General features: G+C 40.5%; 1 protein-coding gene across 10 annotated transcripts in view; it reads left to right on the top strand.

Annotated features, from left to right (window-relative positions):
• begain (brain enriched guanylate kinase associated) overlaps positions 1-22,815 on the top strand; it is a 267,699-nt gene that overhangs the window by 158,439 nt on the left and 86,445 nt on the right. For 7 of the 10 annotated variants that reach the window (XM_008116922.3, XM_008116927.3, XM_008116925.3 and 4 more), the window contains 3 exons: positions 13,348-13,509; positions 18,091-18,150; positions 18,673-18,739. In XM_008116922.3, coding sequence (XP_008115129.2) covers positions 13,348-13,509; positions 18,091-18,150; positions 18,673-18,739 — 289 coding nt within the window. The remainder of the gene's footprint in view (positions 1-13,347; positions 13,510-18,090; positions 18,151-18,672; positions 18,740-22,815) is intronic. The other 3 variants (XM_008116923.3, XM_008116926.3, XM_062968477.1) reach the window with 1 other exon arrangement.

Here is a 22,815-nt window from a genome sequence, read left to right as displayed (position 1 = left end):
GGACACAGTATTCCAGGTGTGGTCTGACCAAGGCAGAATAGAGGGGGAGCATGACTTCCCTGGATCTAGACGTTATTCCCCTATTGATGCAGGCCAAAATCCCATTGGCTTTTTTAGCTGCCGCATCACATTGTAGGCTCATGTTTAACTTGTTGTCCACGAGGACTCCAAGATCTTTTTCGCACACACTGCTGTCAAGCCAGGCGTCCCCCATTCTGTATCTTTGATTTCCATTTTTTCTGCCGAAGTGAAGTATCTTGCATTTGTCCCTGTTGAACTTCATTTTGTTAGTTTCGGCCCATCTCTCTAGTCTGTCAAGATCGTTTTGAATTCTGCTCCTGTCTTCTGGAGTGTTAGCTATCCCTCCGAGTTTGGTGTCATCTGCAAACTTGATGATCGTGCCTTCTAACCCTTCGTCTAAGTCGTTAATAAAGATGTTGAACAGAACCGGGCCCAGGACGGAGCCCTGCGGCACTCCACTTGTCACTTCTTTCCATGATGAAGACGACGCATTGGTGAGCACCCTTTGGGTTCGTTCGCTTAGCCAATTACAGATCCACCTAACCGTAGTTTTGTCTAGCCCACATTTTACTAGTTTGTTTGCCAGAAGGTCGTGGGGGACTTTGTCGAAGGCCTTACTGAAATCTAGATATGCTACATCCACGGCATTCCCTGTATCGACCCAACTCGTAACTCTATCGAAAAAAGAGATCAGATTAGTCTGGCATGACTTGTTTTTGGTAAATCCGTGTTGACTATTAGCAATGACCGCATTTGTTTCTAAGTGTTTGCAGACCACTTCCTTAATGATCTTTTCCAGAATCTTGCCTGGTATTGATGTGAGGCTGACCGGACGGTAATTGTTTGGGTCGTTCTTTTTTCCCTTCTTGAAGATAGGGACCACATTCGCCCTCCTCCAATCTGCTGGGACTTCTCCTGAAAATCTCCTGCTGGGATTTTTTCTGCCTAAGTGTAATATCTTACATTCATCCTTGTTGAAATCCATTTTGTTAGTTTTGGCCCAGATCTCGAATCTGTTAAGCTCATTTTGAATTCTGACCCTGTCCTCTGGAGTATTAGCTATCCCTCCCAATGTAGAGTCATTTGCAAACTTGATAAGTATACCCTCTAAACCTTCATCCAAGTCATTAATAAAGATTTGAACAGTACTGGGCCCAGAACCGAACCATGTGGCACTCCACTAGTCACTTCTTTCCAGGATGAAGAGGAACCTTTTGGATTGGTTGCTTAACCAATTATAGATCAACTTAATAGTAATATTGCCTAGCCCACATTTGACTTGTTTGCTTGCAAGAGGTCATGGGGGACTTTGTCGAAGACCTTACTGAAATCAAGATATGCTACATCCACAGCATTCTTTGCATCTATCCAGCTTGTAACTCTATTTAAAAAAAGAGATAAGATTAGTCTGTCATGGCTTGTTTTTGAGAAATCTATGTTGACTTTTTGCAATCACAGCACTCCTTTCTAAGTGACTGCAGACTGCCTCCTTAATGATCTGCTCCAGACTCTTTCCTGGTATTGATGTCAGGCTTATTGGATGGTAATTGTTTGGTTCTTCTTCTTTTCCCTTTTTGAAGATAGGGACAGCATTTGTCCTCCTCCAGTCTGCTGGGACGTTTCCTGTTCTCCAAGAATTCTCAAATAATATTGCAAGTGGTTCTGAAATAGATCTGTACATAATCCATTTCATCCAGTAACACATCACACATTCTAGCATCTTGCTTAAAAGCAGAGTGATCTGTACCCATGGTTTCAGTTACACATATCTGACAAAATATGTCCTCCCTAGAATTTTTTTAGATCACCTGTGTGATTATTTGGTAAGGGCCCCCGGTGGCGCAGGGCGAATCTGGGGTGCGGAGTGAATGCCCGCTGTTAGCCCCAGTTTCTGCCAACCTAGCAGTTCAAAAACATCAATAGGTACCACTCCGGCGGGACAGTAACTGTGCTCCATGAAGTTATGCCGGCCACATGACCTTGGAGGTATCTATGGACAACATCGGCTCTTTGGCTTAGAAATGGAGATGAGCACCAACCCCCAGAGTCGGACACGACTGGACTTAATGTCAGGGGAAAACCTAAACCTGATTATTTGGTATCACCTGTGTGATTATTTGGCTAGGTTCTCCAGTGAAGCTTACGTTACCGCAGAGCCTCACTGGAGAACCTAGCAAATTCCTTTAAGAATATTCTAAGCCATCCAGTGAAACTCTATGGTAACTTCCAGCAGAAGTCATTCATCTCAGTAGGGTTCGGTTTTATCCAAGATTATCCTTTTCCATGGTAAATTCAGGGATTTATTCCCCATGGATATGAGGGTATACGGTGCATCTACACTGTAGAATTACTGCAGTTTGACCCCACTTTAATTGCCATGACTCAATGATATAGAGTTATGGGAAGTGTAATTTTAGAGGGGATTTAGCCTTCTCTGACCAAAAGTGCTGGTGCCACACCAAGCTACAAATCCCAGTATTCCATAGCATTAAGCCATGGCATTTAAGGTCATGTCAAACTGTCTTAAATATAGCCTATAGATGTACCCATAGCATATAGTATAAAGGACCCCAAACTAAGGCCCACGTTCTGGATATGGCCCTCAAAAGTCCTTTACCTGGCCCCTGCTCTAAACTTTAGACTTAGGGTCACCCAGGACCTGAAACGACTTGAAGGCAGACAACAATAACAATCCTAATTAACTTGACTATCTCAGCAGCCAAAAGCAGGCTCACATTTCCTATTGAAATACTGGTAAGTTTATGTTGGTTAAAATTGTTCTGCATTTTAAATACTGTATTGTTATTTCATATATATGTTTGCACTACAAATAAATATGGGACTATATGCAGCTTACAATTAGCTCATTCCTGGCCTAGCATGTAGCAGGCTAACAGAATATTGTAGGCACATTTAGGGCTGAAACCTGTTCCCTTTCATTCCTTCCTTCCATTCTTTTCCTAATAACTTGCATGCAGTATTTTGCTTGCCCGTGCCTGCCAAACAAGGGTCCCAATTAGAAAAGTGTGTTCAGTTCCCACTGGAGGCAATGGAAATTGTACAGTCCTGCCCAGAGGCAGAAAGTGGCCTAATTAATTAATTTTTTCTCCTAATATAAAACTCGGCAAGGCTCCAAGGATATCCGATAGCAAACTAGAACAGGCGAGGAGAGCTAAAGCAAGATACAGACATCCTCTGCTTAAATCATTTTCCTACCATGACAAAAGGGTTTAATTGGGTGGCATCAGATGACAGACGATTGGCAGAAGTCTCTTAGCTACTTTCCATCTTGGCATTAAGCACATGCAAGTACAGTTTTGCAAGACTACACAATCCAGAAGCCTCTAACCACCATGCCCACACTGGATGGGGGATTCTGGGAACAGTAGATGGAAAAAAATGAAGAATATAATTTCCAAACTTTGCATGTAATTTCCACATGGCTCATTTTCATTGAATTGCAAACCCTGGTAATGCTTATAGTCAGAACACTATATTTGCTGGAGCTATGGCTACAGGATCCCTACAAAATTGGAAAACTTACAATTAAAAACCCAGTATTTTTATGTGGTTTGAAGAAATACCTCTCTAGGAATCTCTAGAATATATCATCCAGTGCAATTATGTGATCAACTTCCTGTGCATTCCTATCTCATACTCCAGCATGATTCTGTGGTCAGCTTACAAGATAAGTTGTACAGAGAGTTACACTACAGGACCTAGAGATTTTTAGAGAAAACCTTTTAATCAAATCTGCAAAAGTGTGGATGGATAACTGTCCTGTATTTTCTCCAGCAAACTCTTGGTTTTCTTCCTGTTTCACTATTCTAAAATAGTCCTATGATGTAGATCAGACTGGGCAAAAGTGACTAACCCAAAGTCACCAAGTGGGTTTCATGTCTCAGTGTGGATGTTATCTGCCCCTGCCCCGCATATCAACCCTGAATATCAAATATCTCTAATATCCAGTGTGAGTTATCAAACATTGCATATGATGTTTTCTCAATCATGATGATTTCCCCGTTACAGCAGGTTAACTTCATTGTGTCTGAAATATTTTGTATCCACTCAGGAAGTAGAGCCTTTTCAGTACCTGTAACTGTGGATGACCTCCTATGAGAGCTTGCAATAGCCTTCAATTTAAAAGGCAGTCTTGTTCTTGTAACTGGCACCATGGCTTGTATTTTACCCTAATTCCATAAAGTGGTGTAAATGTGCATTAATTCTACACTGTGGGGACACCCCAAGTAGACTTTTTCCTATACCTCTAGGCAGCAAGCTGTGTTAGGGATTCAGGAGTCCAGTAGCCTTTGCCACACATCTATTCTTATCCTGAAAGAGAGAGGGCTGGAGAAGAGAAGGTGGGAAGCTGCCTCCCATGACTCGTCCCAGGGGAAGATACTTCACTTTGGCCCTAATCCTGCTAAATTGCTTCTGTATACCTTCCCCATAAAATGTAGACAGTCACTCTTTCTACAAAATAATGGCATAGAGAATTAAACAGCTTTGGGATTTTTGGTGCCCTAGGAGATTACTTAGCTCATTTTTATGTTTTTACAATCTGTGCAAGTATCCTAGGACTGCTGGTTTGGAGTTGTTGGGACCTAGATTGAAAGCTGGTAGAGTTAAGGATGAAAGCTCTCTAAAGCTCAAGAGAAATTCAGTGGCATCCAGATGCCTGAATTCACAGACAAGAGAAGAGCCGAAATTATTGCCTACTACAAGATCAGATAAACCTCAAAGGAATAGCACATCTGTGCTAGAATGTTATTCTAGCAGAAGCAGCCCCCTGGTAGTTGCTCTGTGCTTTCATATTTTCAAAACGTGGCACAAAACTGTCATTTAGATAGAAATCATATTTTCGATGTTTTGTCTTTGGTGTTCTTTCTCAAATTTAAAGTTCTCTGAAGTCTTAAAAGGAGCTATTTGTAATCCTATAAGTGCACTTGAGTGTGTATATATGCATATGCAAATGAAAATTCGGTGGCATTATATACACACACACACACACACACACCTTTTTTTTACATTATCTTCACCTTGTTTACCATATAACCTATTCAAAGGAAGCCATAAAGAGAAAAGGAGGCAAATAACTTGAATCCTTTTTGTGCCTTTTACAGCAGTGTGTCCTAGGAGGAAAAACACTGAGAAGAGTGGCACCCCATGGATATAAACGTTTTCACCTCTTAACACCCACAGAGGAATCTGCTGTGAAAAGCACAGTAACATTTGTTGTTGTTGTGTGCCTTCAAGTCATTTATGACATATGGTGACCCTAAATTATTTCCAAAACTGTAGTTTTATAGCCATGATAACATACAGCTGATTCAAGTTCAATTCTCCATTAATGGATGTGAGATGCTGTAGTATAAAAGGACAAGGTAATGCCACTTGTTTGTGTATTTAAGGTAATCCCAAATGGACTAGAGGTGTTTTTGATCACCGGGTTTATGTCAGAAAGGACTCCAGTGTTGCCTGCTGGAACTCTAAGTCTGATTCACTGAAGGAATGGGGATTTCCTTTCCTTTCCCGAAGCCTCACACCTTGGAGCAGAGGAGACCTCTCAACTGGTATATCCTCTACTTTGGAAAGCAAATGGTCATCTGTGATCAGAGGGATTCCACCATTGTTTCATTTTGCTCATATTAACAAGTCAGTGATCATAGAAGAGATTATTATTGGACATGGGGCATTCAGGGACACTCAACAGCCAGAATGATTTATGGCTACAGCATGAGGATTTTGGATGAACGGATTTTAACCATATGTTTTATATTTTATATTGTTTTAATTGCTTTAATTGGATTTTTATTGTTATGTTTTAATTATTTGTAGGCATCGAATTGTTGCCATTTGTGTACGCCACCCTGAGTCCCTTCGGGTGAGAAGGGCAGGATATAAATGTTGGAAATAAATAAAATAAATAAATAAACATTCCAGGAAGAGCACAGAGAACACACAAAATAGATGGTGGATAAGAAATAAAACTGGATAATGTCATAGACATGACTTGCCTAATCTCCAAAAGTTAGGCAAAACATGGGAGAGAACCTAATTCCATAACATTGGTTGGGCAAAGTACAGTATGTGGACTACATGCATCCCAACTCCATTTTGTAGTCTCTAAAGGCCCCTGTCAGTCATTCAACCCCCCCCCCCAAAAAAAAACACCTTCAATTTTATAAGAAAATATTGGCATGACTTTAGGGCAATTATCGTCATCGTTCTCTTGCTTTCCTCTCCTCAAATCCTAGAATTCCATAGTATTGAGCTCTAACCATGCAGATACACCCCGAGCCATGTGGAAACCCCTATGGAAGCACGTGAAAAAATACCTATAAGCATACCAGAATCCTGTACATTCATTTTCCTCTGCAGTCCTTCTAACAAAGGGTTATAGGGAGTGATGTAATGTCATTTCCCATTGCCATTTTGCGAAGGACTGCAGGGGAAAATGGGGCATGTTGAGAGTGGTGTGGCCAGCAGGTGTGTCTGGGGAAAATTGGCCCTTTTTGCTCCGATATCCTGTACATAACATCATCAGACCAGCTGTCTCATTCCTGTTGGAAGCAACCAGACTCCAAAATTATTGCAGTTCCCTAGCCTTTTTGATGTAATATCCAACACTTGAAAGTCAATTGGTAAATCTGCATTATAGAATGATTGCAGTTTGACACCATTTTAAGTGCCATGACTCAATTATTTGGGATCCTGTAAGTTGTAGTTTAACAAGGTCTTTAACCTTCTCTGCCAAAGAGTTCTGCTGCCTCTCCAAACAACCATGATTTGATTGCATTGATCTATGGCCATTCAAGTGATGGCAAATTGCATTAAATCTATAGGGTAGATGCATCCACAGTCTTGAAATCACTGGGTCCAGATATTCCCATTTACTATAGTCGGGTATATCCTTGTGACTGCCCTTTATATGAAATGACCACAATTTAGGTACAATGCTTTTTATGCACTAGGCTTGTATAACAAACACTCTGAATCAGGACAATTGAGAGCAAAGTGGTTTGGAAGAAATTGTTTCAAGTAACTTGCTTTTTAGAATTGCTATTAACATCTTTGGCGCTGACTTCAAAGAAAATTTCAGGGTCATTGCATACTATTTTATGCTTGTTTGTTTTTTAAATGGAGTATTTGGAAACAATCCTGCCTGCTTTGAAATTGCAAACTGAATTCCAGCCGTTTCAAAAGAACAGCCATGTTAGTTTGTTGCAAGAACAGAACAAGTCACGCGGCAGCTTTAACACTAAGAGGTTTATGATAGGATGAGCTTTGGAAGACATACAGTCTTCTTCTTCAGATCTCTGGAATGTGATGTTCTGGCTTTAAGTATATATGTGGGAAGATGAACATTCATTTGAAGGTAGAAATATTAGCAGGGGCAATTATATTACCGCAAATTTATTAGAAGGTAGTGTGATAGAAATGTATTATCCATCACAATGCCCTGGAATGTCTCAGTAAAAGTAGTTTTTCACATAATTTTAAGTTCCATCACATGTAAAACAATTTAAAAAATCCAATTTTTGAATCGTGGTGTGCAGAAGTCTTTCAGCTAAAACCACAGAGAGCATTCATATCCTTTCCCATTTTGGCAGGTAAAATCCTCTTGTTATACCATTTTCAATTGCTTTTAAAATGTTCCCGTTTTTCTCTCCTGCTTCCACTTCCACTCTTTGTTCTCAGCTTACTACAATCATTGCAAACTGAGGGCCCTTCCATACAGCCACTTACACCGATTCAGAATGTGGCTCAAAGAGATCTGGTTCTTTCTGGAGAGCCTACACAAGCACCTTTGGAACCGACTGCAAACTCACATGGAATCCAAAAAGCTCAAATGATTTGAATCAGGGCTCTTCCAGACAGGCCCTATATCCCAGGATTTGATCCTAGGTTCTCTATTTATCTCAGATTATCTGACAGTGCAGACTCATATAATCCAGTTTAAAACAGAAAACCTGGGATCAGATCCTGGGATATAGGGCCTGTCTGGAAGGGCCATCAGTGGCCATTGAATGTTGAGGGGTGATACAGTAAAGGAAATGAAACTGAGTTGCTGATATCCTGAACAGGGAACACTCCACATCTCAATTGTTACAGATGCTATTTGCAAGTACAAATCTATGTATCTTTTGCTATTTTTCTATACATAGAATTGGCAGTGTGTCTGCTGTGCATGTGCAGCAGTTTCATAACCCTGAAATTGCTACAGTTCTATCCCAGAGGTCCAGAGCATAACGAAGAGATTAAAAAAAAAACTTCTGCTGGATGATTTTCTGGACTGCTCGCAGTCTGGCTTCAGGCCTGGGCACAGTACCGAGACGGCTTTGGTCGCCTTGGTGGATGACCTCCGCAGAGAGCTGGACAGGGGGAGTGTGACCCTGCTGGTTCTCTTGGACATCTCAGCGGCTTTCGATACCATCGACCATGGTATCCTTCTGGGGAGGCTCTCTGGGATGGGGCTTGGTGGCACTGTGCTGCAGTGGCTCCGGTCCTTCCTGGGGGGTCGTTCCCAGATGGTGAAGTTGGGGGACTCCTGCTCGGACCCCTGGCCATTGACCTGTGGGGTCCCGCAGGGGTCTATTCTATCCCCCATGCTATTCAACATCTACATGAAACCGCTGGGAGAGGTCATCCGGAGTTTTGGAGGGCGTTGCCATCTCTACGCAGATGACACGCAAATCCACTACTCCTTTCCATCTGAATCCAAGGAAGCCCCTCGGATGCTGAACCAGTGCCTGGCCGCTGTGGCGGACTGGATGAGGAGGAACAAGCTGAGGATCAATCCTGACAAGACAGAGGCCCTCCTGGTCAGTCGCGCGTCGGATCGGGGTATTGGGTGGCAACCTGTGCTGGACGGGGTTGCACTCCCCCTGAAATCACAGGTCCGCAGTTTGGGGGTCCTCCTGGACTCAGCGCTGACGCTTGAGGCTCAGGTGTCGGCGGTGGCCGGGAGGGCCTTCGCACAACTCAAACTTGTGCGCCAACTGCGACCATACCTCGTGAAGTCTGACTTGACCACGGTGGTGCATGCCTTAGTTACCTCTAGACTGGACTACTGTAATGCGCTCTACGTGGGGCTTCCCTTGAAGACGGCCCGGAAACTACAACTGGTTCAGCGCTCGGCGGCCAGATTAATTACAGGGGCGAGCTACAGGGAGAGATCTACTCCCCTGTTCAAGGAGCTCCACTGGCTGCCGTTCACCTTCCGGTCCCAATTCAAGGTGAATACCATCATTTATAAGGCCCTAAACGGTTTGGGACCCACCTACCTTCGTGACCGTATCTCCTATTATAAACCTGTTCGATCCCTCCGCTCATCCGGGGAGGCCCTTCTTTCGCCACTGCCTTTATCCCAGGCCCGTCTAGTGGGAACGAGAGAGAGGGCCTTTTCTGCTGTGGCCCCCCGACTGTGGAATTCATTGCCCTCTGAGATCAGGCAAGCCCCCACCTTATTGGCTTTTAAGAAAGATCTAAAAACATGGCTTTTTCGATGTGCCTTCGGGGAGTAAATGTTATATACCTTTGATTACTCCCCTTGGATTTTATTCTTTGGACTGTTTGGACTGTTCCATCTTATACCCCTGTTCTCTTTATTTATATGCCTCTCTCTCCCGAGTTTTTAATTAAATGTTCATGTGGCCCGCCCTGTCTGCTCTGATCTGTGTTGTAATGTATATGATTATTTTTGTACTATTATATTGTGTTATGATATATTGTTTTATTTTGTTATATTGTATGGTGTCTGGGCATGGCCCCATGTAAGCCGCCCCGAGTCCCCATTGGGGAGATGGTGGCGGGTTATAAATAAAGTTTTATTATTATTATTATTATTATGTTCCCCATCTGTCCTCCATCTTATTCCGATACAGAGGAAGCCTGTGAGGATGGTGGAGGACTCAATCCCGGAACTAACAGATCTATATGGGGACCTGCAGTCAGGTCCTGGGATTTTTTGTCCTCAATTTAAACGCAGGCTTTGGAGGTGCCTGGAGTCCCCATAGCTCAATGTTGGGATTGCAAAAAATTTGGCAACAGTAAATCTGTTAGCAACAATGTGCAGTGTTTACAGTGGACTCTGTAGAAAATGCATCATCTATACTTCATGAAAAGGGGAAATCGGCCTATTTAGCGGGCTTTGCAGATGCTGAATTATTATCAGAAAATATTTGCTTTTATACCAGTTTTGTACACCTACATATAAGGGTCACATAAAAGTTACTTGGGCAGAAAGTAGTGGAAAAGGTTTAAGTAGCCATGCTATAACAGACAGCTCAAATTCATTCTCCTGGACTGTTGTTCCCAAGGTTCTCTGTGTACTAACCTATAACTACAGATGTTAATAGGACCTTCTTTCCTAGTTTATCTTAGTGCCTTCCATGTACCTTCTAAAACGACATCTTCCAGGATTCCATAGCCATGACAATATTTTATGAAACTAATTGTAGTATGGATGCCCCTTTCATTGATGAACCAGTTTTCTGTATATTTTTCAACCTGTAATAAAATTAGGCTAAAAGGGTATGCTGAAATGCCCTGCAATTTCCTGACAGGGTCCCTTTGTTCCATCTGTGTGCCATTTTTTTTTTAAAAAAAAATCAAATTGCTATTCCAGTGTGGAGCATTTATATTTGACTTTTTATTTCAACCATTTAACCTGCGGGTGTTGGCAGAGCATCAAACTCGGAATTTCTTGGCTGGTGCATCATCATCATCATTGTGTTAATAAGGCAGCATTTTTTTTAATAACACATCATATTTAGAATTCTGTGCAATTTTAAAACCCCTTGCATAAAACATAAGGCCACTTGTACAGAGATGCTAGCTTCTTATAGGAAAATATGGGGATCATCTGATTAGGACATCCAGTGATGATGGCAGATTCATGTCATAGCATTTGCTACAAGGTGTATAATGGCCAAGATTTTGGACAGCTTTGAAAGAAGATTTTAAAAATTCATGGAGGATAAGGCTACCAGTCATAATAAGTATCTATCTAGTATGTTTAACCTGGAGAAGTGATATTAAGAGGTGACATGATAGCCATGTTTAAATATTTGAAAGGATGTCATATTGATGATGGAGTCAGTTTGTTTTCTGCTGCAGAAACTAGGACATGGAGTAATGATTTAAACTACAGGAAAAGAGACTCCACTTAAGCATAAGGGGAAAAACTTCTTGACAGTAACAGCTGTTCTCCCATGGAGTGTGCTGCCTCAGAGTGTGGTGGAGTCTCCTCCTACGGAGGTTTCTAAACAGATTCTGGACAAGGGCTCCAAATATGATGGAAATGCTCTACGCATGGCCTTAAAGTAAATTTTGCGGCATTCTGGAACAGAGGAAATTGGAGGGGGGGGGAGTCTTTCAATCGAGCATGCCCTAGAGGCCACAAAAACAGTCCTGTGGGGAGCATGTGGCCTATGAGCTATACGTTTTTTCCATATAATTTTTATTAAAGGTTTTTTTTAAATTACATCTTGTGTATCCTAAAGGGAAGTGTGGGGGGGGGAACGGAAAGATTAGGTTAATTGGGGTAGGGGCGAATAAGGAATGGGGGGGGGGGGTCCTAAAGGTTAAATACATTTTAGGGGATTATTTAGCTAAGGGAATTCATAGGTAAGGGATAGATTTTTAAGGGAGGGGTTTAGGAAAGTCAGAGGGCAAAATCAAGGGGAAGTCTGAGTTCAGACTCCCAGGAAGGTAACCTAACGGGGGAGGGGGTAGACTTCCAATCTTCTTTCTTCTGTACTGTATTTTGTCTTATCCTTTCAGTTCTTTCGTTAGGTAATTTCCCCAACCACATTGCAAAAAAAATCCTCAAAATTGACTTTGATTGTAAACCAGAATATTATCTATCAGGACTTTATGACATGCAAAATCATGATAGAATAGAGTCTCCAAAGGGAAAAGAGAATAAGATAAAAATTTATACATATGCTGTGACAGCAGCAAGAATAGAGATAGCTAAAAACTGGAAGAGCCCTTATGGCCTATGAGCTATACTTTGCCCACCAGTGGTCTAAGCTGACAAGAAGAGGCATCCCTATATAGCTCACATTGTTGTATATAGGATTCCCTCTGTGCTGTGCATCTGCCTTATTCAAAAAAGTTGTTGGTATTTGAAAGACTACTACTTATGGCTAGTCTTTTAATGGGTGGGTAGCTCTTTTTGAAATACTTGACTATTGATTGTAATTTATTGGTTGCTTGTAATGTATTAATTGCTTATAAATTACTATATTTTTCTTTGTACCTGTTTTTAATTATGCAGTGAGCTGCTTTAATTCCCAGGCACTGCAAAGGAGAAGATATAAATAAAACAAATGAAGAATCCCAAAAGAGAATCTCAGCATTCTCATAAATAACCTTTTGTGGCATAGTTTATTCATACTGTTTTGGGTGTTCCATTGGACTTCCTTTGTGATCAGCTGAAAATCATTCATAACAGAGATTCTCATATGAAATATTTCTTATGGATTATATGGTTCCAAACATGACTCGCTTGGCGCAATTCCTGCAAAGCTTTGTGGGCCATTTGAATAAGAACAAATGCCATGAAATGGTGAGAAATCACCACTTACATTAAATTAAATTGACTCCCTCTTTATTTCATAACTGTGATTGATCTATCATATACTGCTGTGATGACACAGAGCAATATAGGAGACATTTTGAATGCTGACTGAGAAGATATCTTAATGTCTTAATGGGAAGGACTCATAATTCAATGAAAGTGCATGGATATATGATTGATCCATTATATACTGCAGTGGTGATATAGAACAATATAGTAGGGGTTTTGAATGCTGAAACAGAAAACATCTAATGTCTTAATCGAGAGGACCCATAATTCAATGGATACACTTTTTCCAAGCTTGGGAGATTTAGAGGGGGACTCCTTGGGCTGCCTACAGCCCATTGGCCCCCATCATTCCCATTTGCACCTCTGTAGCAAAATATTTATGTTGGCCATCATGGAAAGCCAATGCAAATCAAAACAAATAATGGTGGGTGAATTGAATCAGTAGCCTGCTTTTCACAGAAAAAAGCACTTCCTGAATTCATGAACAAATTTCCACAAACACAAATGTTTACACTGGCAGTGACTTTCACTTTCTGAAGGTCGTATAGCAAACCTGTAATCTTGATCTGCAGGAGGGCAGTTATAATTCGAATGACATCAGTGCTGAGTGCTCGTAATTAAGTACTATTATTCATTTTATTACTGTAAAGATGTATAATTTATGGCCACTTCTATCCCCAGGACCTCCACAGAACTCTTAATCAGCTTCAGTCTTTGTCCTTTTCCAGCACGCTGCAAGAACAGAAGGGGGAACTTCGCAAGCGGCTCTCCTACACAACTCACAAACTGGAAATGCTTGAAACAGAATTCGATTCTACACGCCAGTATCTTGAAGTAGAACTCCGACGTGCTCAGGAAGAACTCGAAAAAGTGACAGAAAAACTGAGACGGTTAGTTTCTGAATGCGTCCAAGAAGTTGCATGCTTTATTTAGGGAATTCCTAATTTATTTGAGGGAATTCCTGGAAATTCTGAATGAAGCCAATTGGGGAAACTACTGGCAAATTTCAGAGACAAATGAGTGCTATTGGGAAAAGTTGACACACAACCACTACATTTTGACATTGCTTATGTTCAAAAATGAAAATGTTTTGGATAATGCTGCAAATATATACTGTACATGTATGTTCAGAAGCAAGCTCTACAAAGTTTAGTAAATGAGGATATTTACCAAGTATGCATTCACACTGTCAAATGAATACAATTTGACCCCACTCTAATTGCTAAAGTCTTTAGTCCTCTTTGCCAAATGACTCTGGTGCCTTATCAAACTACAACCCCCATGATTTCATAGTATTGAGCCAAACTGGTGTTAAACTACATTAATTTGATAGTGTAGATGCAACCCCAAGAGAAGGTAGAAGCTGGCCTAAAGTAGTAACTGAATCATACGAGTTGTCAAATCTAGAATGGCTTATTAATAGAATAACCACAATCACACTGTGAGTCTCAAAATCTTTCCGAGCTCTTGTCAGAAATGTTTTTAGAGATCTCAGTTTGGAAAAATTGGAAGACCAGCCCTGAGAAGGGTTTTGGACCTGAGCCCTTCCTTTCATTCAGGAGCCTTTTAGATTGCCTTCCAGCAACAGCTTCAAAGTGGTGACCTCTACAGGATTTTTTTTAAAAAAAACAAATCCATTAAAAGAAATGCATTACAACAAAACCAACTAAAAAACATTAGCAACAAAAGATCAGAACAACAAAACTGTACAGCTAAAGATATTTTGAACCGTCATAGCTTTTTAAAGAATGCTAGAAGGAAATGTGCTAAATATACAGCTGGAAGAAGATCATGTTCCAGTCAGGAGGCCCACGAACACAAAAATAACCCACCTAGATAAGAGTAAAGGTCTGTAATAGTGCAGCATTCTGTTCCCTCACATTCCAGAAAAATTCCTATGACGGGGGGAACCAATGTACCTTAGATGCCGACATGTATCAGCTTCCACTATTTATCACCAGGTTGATGGGAATCTGATTCCAAGAATATTTATAATGCTACAGATTTTTGTCCTCTTTATCTATTTGAAGCCCACACATCCTCCAACATTTCAGAGGTGAAAACTGGGATATGTGTGGCCAAACATCATCAAAGTATAGTCAAGGTGAAGAAGAGCATCCAAGCCAGGAAAGGTTACAGTGGTTTGCTTTTTCCTGAATCTACTAAAAATATTGAACTTATACATGAATATTATGTTAGTTTGCACTCAGCAGGAGAGGTTAAGGAAAGACAAGAATTTGACCTGTCCTGACATTTCCTCCGGCTGAGTTGAGTGCAAACTAACCAATATACGTCCAGACATTTTAGTCAAAAGGCCAATTTTAAAAACCTGGGTTGATTTATCCATGAGTCAATGTGAGTACCGTACCATAATTCTTATCACTAAAAATGGAACCATCCCCTTCTCAGAGTAGAGTAGTGAAAGGAAAGAACTTAGATATTCTTGGAATAACCTGAAAGAAGCACCAAAGCTCTCTTTTCTCTCCTTCATGGAGCCACTTCTGGCCTTTTTGAATGTCTGGGTGGGGACGCTGGTTACATTGGTGCTTTCTTCTCTCCATGGAATGACTCTCAGCTTATCCATGAGTCATAGCAAAATCTACAGATTTGGCTCCAAAGCTTCCCTCGACTTATACATAAGGTTGATATTTACGTAAGTATATACAGGCAGTCCCCAAGTTACGAACAAGATACATTCCATAGATTTTTCTTAAGCTGCATTTGTAGTTGGAACAGGTACATTTTTAAGTGTAATTCCAGCCAAAAATATGTACTTTTTAGCTTTGGAAGTCATAGGGAAGGGTTCACCTCACTTTCTGTGCCTGTGATAATTAGATTTTGAGAAATTTGGCTTGTTGTGGAAACAAAAATTTGCGATAAAGCTTCAGTTGAAAGTGTTGTCGAAGGCTTTCATGTCCGGGATCACAAGGTTGTTGTATGTTTTCCGGGTTGTATGGCCATGTTCTAGAAGTATTCTCTCCTGATGTTTCACCAACATCTATGGTGGGCATCCTCAGATATACTTCACAACCTCTGAGGATGCCTGCCATAGATGTGGGCAAAACGTCAGGAGAGAATACTTCTAGAACATGGCCATACAGCCCGGAAAACATACAACAACCCTTCAGTTGAAATATCTTTTCCCCATCATAACTCTTCCAGGAGTGAATTTCTCTTCCTAGAAGTAGATTTCTCTTACTTTCTGTGGTCTCACCCCTGTTCTTAACTATGGGTCATTTGTAAGTCAGATGTTTGTAACTTGGGGATTGCCTGTGCAGTACTTTTATGCTGTGAACCAAGTTTGTGGCACCTGTAGTAAAGTGATGACAAAGGGGAAAGGGGGAGAAGGACTGAGAAACTGGGACATTTTAAAAGCAATTCAAGAAAGGAAGATGAATTGGGATTGCCCTTGCTAAATACGGACAGCTGAAATATGTGGGCCCATAAATTGCACAGTGGGGCTTCTTTTACTCTTCCGATCCCTAATGGTTTCCATTTTCTCAACATATTCTCTCTCAATTGCCAAGAGTGCATATATGGTTTGCTCTGATTCAAAATAGAAAGGGAAGTGAAACATTTCTGAGCAAAGAGCAAGCACCATGTTGTCCCATTTAATCTTTTCAGGGGGCTTTCACTTAAAAAACCTTTCTTTCCATCCAAATATCGTTACTGTTAGAAACATTTTTCCATCATGTTCTACATCCTCTGCAATGGGATTCCACAGGGAGGGCTGCACATAAAGAAAGGACGCATTTTGCAATCCCCTGCTGCCTTCTGAAAGGCATTTTTGCCATGTTACAAGAAAAGAAGCTTCATGGCAATGAGCAATGGGAACAGATCAGGAAACACAAATTGTATCTTTCAGTGTACAGTTGAAGCATAGCTTTTTGATGGAACTCATCTTTTGACATTTTAAAAATACTACATATTTAATCCAAATTTATTCTTTGAAATATGGTTTTCCCTGTTACTTACCATCTGGAATCAATTTGTGTAATACATTGACTCATATATAAAGATTTTTTTGTGTTTTTGCCTCCTTCCTTTTTATGGCATAGATAAAACGACAAACCAGTAAAACGTACTTCTACAACAAAAGGTGTTGCAGTTTGGTGAGGCACCAGCACTCTTTTTCGGAGAAGGCGAATGACCTTGTAAAACTCCTAGGATTCCCTACCATTGAACCATGGCAGTCAAAGTGGTGTTTAACGGCATTAATTCTACAGAGTAGATGCACTTTAAGATTACAAAATATCTTCCAATATAAAAATAAAATAAATGGAGAGAGAAATTACTTTCAATCTGTATATTAACAATGTGTTGTCGAAGGCTTTCATGGCCGGGATCACAGGGTTGTTGTATGTTTTCCGGGCTGTATGGCCATGTCCTAGAAGTATTCTCTCCTGATGTTTCGCCCACATCTATGGCAGGCATCCTCAGAGGTTGTGAGGTATGGAGAAATTAAAGCAAGGTTGTGAGGTATGGAGAAACTTCCTTGCTTAGTTTCTCCATACCTCACAACCTCTGAGGATGCCTGCCATAGATGTAGGTGAAACATCAGGAGAGAATACTTCTAGAACATGGTCATACAGCCCGGAAAACATACAACAGCCCTGTATATTAACAGAAATACATATCAACTTTTGCTACTAAACCTTTCTAGTTTCACATATTTCTATAATTATTGCCAAACTACTTATCTGCTAATAATCAAATCCAGCAATAAGCAAACCATCTTTACCTTTCCTTAGTACGTTCAAGAGGTTTCCTCTTCTCAAGAAATAACTAAGATGTAAAAAGCTGATAAAAGTATAACTTGTAAGAAATATTAGGGATGTGGGATTTATCAAAATACCCCCCTACTGATCTATTCAATAGACCTTTTTGTGTCTATTTTCTTTCTTTTTCCTTGTGGATAGGAATCATTTCAACTGTTTGGGGGTTTTGTTTGGGGTTTTTTTTGCACTTTTTTTTTTTTGCATGACTCCACTTTACCATGCTGCCCCTGTCTTTCTCTTTCAGTAAAACAAAATGTGATTTTTAGGAAGGCAAATTCTGCCTAAATACCCCAAGGGCATCAGAGCCTGTCTGATCTTTGAAACTACGTAGGGCCAACTCTTATTATTTATATGGGGGAATGCAAAGGAATGCCGGTTGCTGTAGACTATATTTCAGAGGAAACAACTAGCAAACTAGCAAAACCACTTCTAAGCAATCCTTGCGTAAGAAAGCACTATGAAATTCATGGGGTTACCATACATCAACAGGTGCCTTGATGGTACAAATATACACACACAGGGAGGCAAATTTCAATCCCCGCCCCCGAGAACCGTGACCTGTTCTGGGTTAATCAGAGCTCTCAGATGCATGTATAGTCCATCCCCCCATAGCCACTGCAGAGATATAATAAACCATATGTGGATAGCTGTAACTGTGTATATTAGCAAACCCTGTATTTTGACTATACTTAGGCTTGAAGCATACCATAACATTGCACAGAGGGACCTACAGAGGCCCACAAATACTCCCAGGTAAATATTTTTAATTGCATGGGTAACTGAGATTGTGAACATTGAATCCGTGGATAAGGGGGTCATACCACGTTCCAATTTCCCCTTATGATGTTCTGAAGTTCTGTCCCATTCACCCCCATTATATCCCCAGAAGAATCCTATGAAACTGATGACTGCCCCACTGCCACCTAATTTGCTTGTAGCTAAGTGGGATTTGAACCTATGTCTCCTTTTGTCTAAGTCTTGCATTTTGTTGAGATGTGCACCTTCCTTGACTAATTCTGTAGTCAAGACGGATACTGTGGAGGGCCTACTTACAAATTACCTTTCCCAGAGGCTTCTTGGGATCTTGAAGTCTACAGACCTTGGTGTTATGTTGATCAAAAAGAATTTGCCAAGCAGCAGAAAGTAGCGATCAAATAGATGTTAAAAGTCAGTGGGAAACTAATTTACAATTGCTCATGCAAAACTAGAGGTTAAAAAAGTACAATACTGAACATGCAAGGATATGTTAATCACAGGATTTCATTTTTATTTTAGGATACAAAACAATTACCTAGCCTTACAAAGAATTAATCAAGACCTAGAAGACAAACTGTACAGGATGGTAAGTACAGGGGCTGTCATATTGTTGTTAAGCATATTTTTGATCCCTCAAACTTAAAAGATATTGAATCATGACTAACATTGATGAACTTTCCATTTGAACACCGACTGTACAGTTCTAAATATGTTTGTTCTGACAAAGTGAGTCTAATAGAATTTTTTCCTAGTCACTGTGCTTATAAATGTAACCTGAAAATCTGTCTTCATAACTTATGAAGAATTTTTCCACACTGCACAATTACACACACATACATTTTGCAGTATGCAAAGGAACCTTGTAGCACCTTAGAGATTAAAAGAAAGAAATTAGTAGCATAAGCTTTCATGGAATTAATTCTACTTCCTCAGATGCATGGAGTGACGTGCCTAGAAACAGACCTTTATAGGTAAACAGTGTGTGTCAGTAGTCATAGAAATGCAAAACTATGATGGGTGACTTCAGTTTTAACTATGGTCACTGAGGGACAAAGACAGGGTGAAAGTTGTTGCCTAAAGCTAGGATCACTACATAACCATATGAATAGTGGAGGAGTTATCAGAATGCAGTGTGATGTTGGCTGGAAAAAAAGGAGATATGATAAACTGACCAAGAGAGCCCTCATGAGATTGGGGTATTCATTGTCTGATTCAACCACTGTTGGTGGACTGTAAATATATTCCAATCCCGCTGTTTCTCTTTCCAGTCTTCCTTTGTAGGTTTTTTTCTTGTTGTTTTCATTATTTAAGAATAGCTGTTCTGAGGTCAGAGATGGAATGCCCAGGAAGACTGAAATGTTCTGCAGCTGTTATGTGTGTATCTGTGTGTTCCCATTTCTAATGTTAGATTTATGTCCATAAATCCTCTGTTACAGAGACTGGTCTGTTTGCTCAGTGCAGTACTCAAAGGCATTGTTTTCAGAGGATAGCATATATCACATTAAAGAATGAGCAAGTAAAAGTCCCTTTAATATTCTAGATGATATGATTAGGTTCTATGATGATATTTCCTGAGTAGATGTGTGGGCAGAGTTGGCATATGGCAAAGCTATGTACCAATTTCTGTATCCATGTTATGTGTCTTCCTGTAAGTAAGTAACTGGACCTCATCACATTGATGAGGTCCCAGGGGGAGGGAGGGATTCGCCAGCCTTCGTGATGAATCGGTTGGGGCTCGGGGAAATCCTGGCACCCTACCTCACCAGCAGCAACGTCTCCCCAGTACATGTGGTTTTCCCCATGCTGGCCCCATGGTTTGGACACAGTGTTGTAGGATGCTTGCACCTCAGTTCATCGACGAAGACCTGCCGGAAGTGTGCCTACACCGTGTGATGAGTGGCATGGGATGAAGTCCACTATTTCAGATTGGGAGGCTGTGGGCAAGAAAAAGCCTGCCAGCAAGCGTGTTTGAGAAGATAGTGTTACTGCCCAGAAGAGACTGTAGTTCATTAAATGGTCTAAATTGGAAGCTATATGTAACCACTAATGGGATTCTGCCATTTCCTATTAACAGTTTATTCTGTAATAGACATAGATAATAATGATAATGATAATGATGATGATAATAATAATAATAATAATAATAATAATAACAACTTTATTTTTATATCCCGCTCTCATCTCCCCAGAGGGGACTCGGGGCGGCTCACATGGGGACAAGCCCAGTTTCAACATACAATAAAATACAGCATAATTAAACCAATGTAAAACAGGTAAAATAGTATAAACATACAAACCAGCATAAAACATCAACATTAGAACATTAGAGTCTAAACATCATATACAAACTGTAAGATAAAATTCAGCAGACTCTACAAGAGGGAATTAAGGATCTCATTACAGAGTTGAATCAATAAGAGTGGAGTGTGATAAAGTGCAGTAGTTGTGGTAACTAATAACTACAGTTTTGTCTTTTTATTTATTTATTTTTACTTCATGACATGTGTACAGTACTCCAGTTTGAGGTATGCTTGTTGTAATGCTGTGATTTTAGTATCCCTATCTTTTGGGTCTGAGCAGATATAATTGTATCAATGTGCTTGACTGTAAACTATGGATTCGGTGGTGCATACAGGGTGGAAACTGGAGGCATCTGTTAGTGCTTCTGAGATACACTTTTATGTTCAAATGGTCTTTATGTAGTTGCATGGTTGTGTTCAGAAAGGGGATTGATTTTGTTAGTAGTTCCAGGCTGAGACTGATGGCAGGGTAAGAGTTGTTAAAATTCTGGTGGAATATCCTGAGTAAATGCTCCCCGTGAAGTGAAATTGTGAAGACATAATCAATGTACTGCAGATACAGGAGAGATTTGGATGCATGAGTTAAGGAAGCACTGCTCTAAGTCAGATATGAAAATATTGGCATATTGTGGTACCTTGCATGTGCCCATGGCAGTGACGTTATTATTACCAAAAGAAAAGTACAGGCAATCCCCAAGTTCTGAACAAGATAGGTTCTGTTGCTCTGTTCTTATGTTGAATTTGTTTTTAAATTGGAACAAGTACATTTTTAAGTGTAACTCCAGCTATATATCTATATATCTATATCTATAAAAGGTAAAGGTTTCCCCTGACGTTAAGTCCAGTCATGTCTGACTCTGGGAGTTGGTGCTCATCTCAATTTCTAAGCCGAAGAGCCGGCGTTGTCTGTAGACACCTCAAAGGTCATGTGGCCGGCATGACTGCATGGAGCGCCGTTACCTTCCCACCGGAGCAGTACCTATTGATCTACTCACATTAGCATGTTTTCGAACTACTAGGTTGGCAGGAGCTGGAGCTAACAGCAGTTTGAACCTGGGACCTTTCGGTCTCCAGCTCAGTGCTTTAACGCACTTCGCCACTGAGGCTCCTTATCTATATCTATATATAATTTAGCTTTGGATTGCATAGAGAAGGGTTAACACCCTGTGGTCTTTATTTTGCTGCTCATGTCCCTGTACAGAAGATTTTGCCCTACTTTCTGTCCCTGTGATAATTGAAGTTTGAAAAATTTGGCTTCTTGTGGAAACAAGGATTGGTAAAATAGCTTCAGTGGAGACACCTTTTTCCCCATCATAACTCTTTCAGGAGTGAATTCCCCTTCCTGGAGGTAGATTTCTCTCACTTCCTGTTGTCTCATTCTTAACTAAGAGTAGTTTGTAAGACAGATGTTTGTAATTCGGGGAGTGCCTGTAGTTGTATGTGAGAAAAAAAGTGGCAAACCTTGGAGGCTGAAATGATGTTCCTGACCACTTGTGGTTCATCAATGTGTAAGATGTTGGTATATAGGGGATTCCATATCCATGACGGCTTACATGGTACTCTATGAAAGGCTGTGGATGGATTAATTTCTATATGAAGTTGGTTATGTCATTTACATAGCTGGAAATGTTTCCTTCTTAATCACTCCCTTGATTGTCTTTTGGTGGATGGCAATGTATGAATGTAGTAAACAAATCTGTGAAATGGGTACCAACAATACCCTGCCTTATTTGTTGTTTCAACAAATAGAAATATTGTAAAGTATCATCCACCTTACAAATGATTCAAAAGACTAGAAAGATGCTTCTTGTTGTGTATGTTAATAAACTCCTCCGCTCCCACTAAAATTTATTCTCATGAAGGCATGACCAGATTGAGCTTCACAACACAAAGATATTCCTACTGTGCCATCAAACAGGATCACACAATATAGTAGACCCTTCACTATACTGGGCAAAATCTCCAGCTGGTGTGGAGGAGAAACGTTACCATTTTTAACAAAGCAACACTAATTAATGCCATCTGAGGAGTCTACTACCTTGCTACATTTCCCTGCTTAGTGCAAGAAATCATCTGCTATCTGGGTGGCAGACCAGATGGAATGGGTCTGAGGATCTCAGAGTCTTAGTTTAGGTTGTCTTACTCAACAATGGAATCCCACAGCTTAGGCAGTCTTGAGCATTAAGAAATCTTCACATTTTGGAAATAAGACACATGAACAAGCCTACACATATTCATTGATATTGAAATGTCCTGGGATTCCAGGGCAATGTTTCAAACAAATTGGATGGCGTTTTTTTCAATATATTCCATCAGCAAGAGGCAACCCAAGAATGATTCAAAGTCATACATATAGTTGATT

Source organism: Anolis carolinensis, chromosome 1, assembly GCF_035594765.1.
Source record: "Anolis carolinensis isolate JA03-04 chromosome 1, rAnoCar3.1.pri, whole genome shotgun sequence".
NCBI lineage: Eukaryota > Metazoa > Chordata > Lepidosauria > Squamata > Dactyloidae > Anolis > Anolis carolinensis.
Note: the sequence above shows the minus strand (reverse complement) of the source record. Positions and strands in the feature narration are given on the sequence as shown.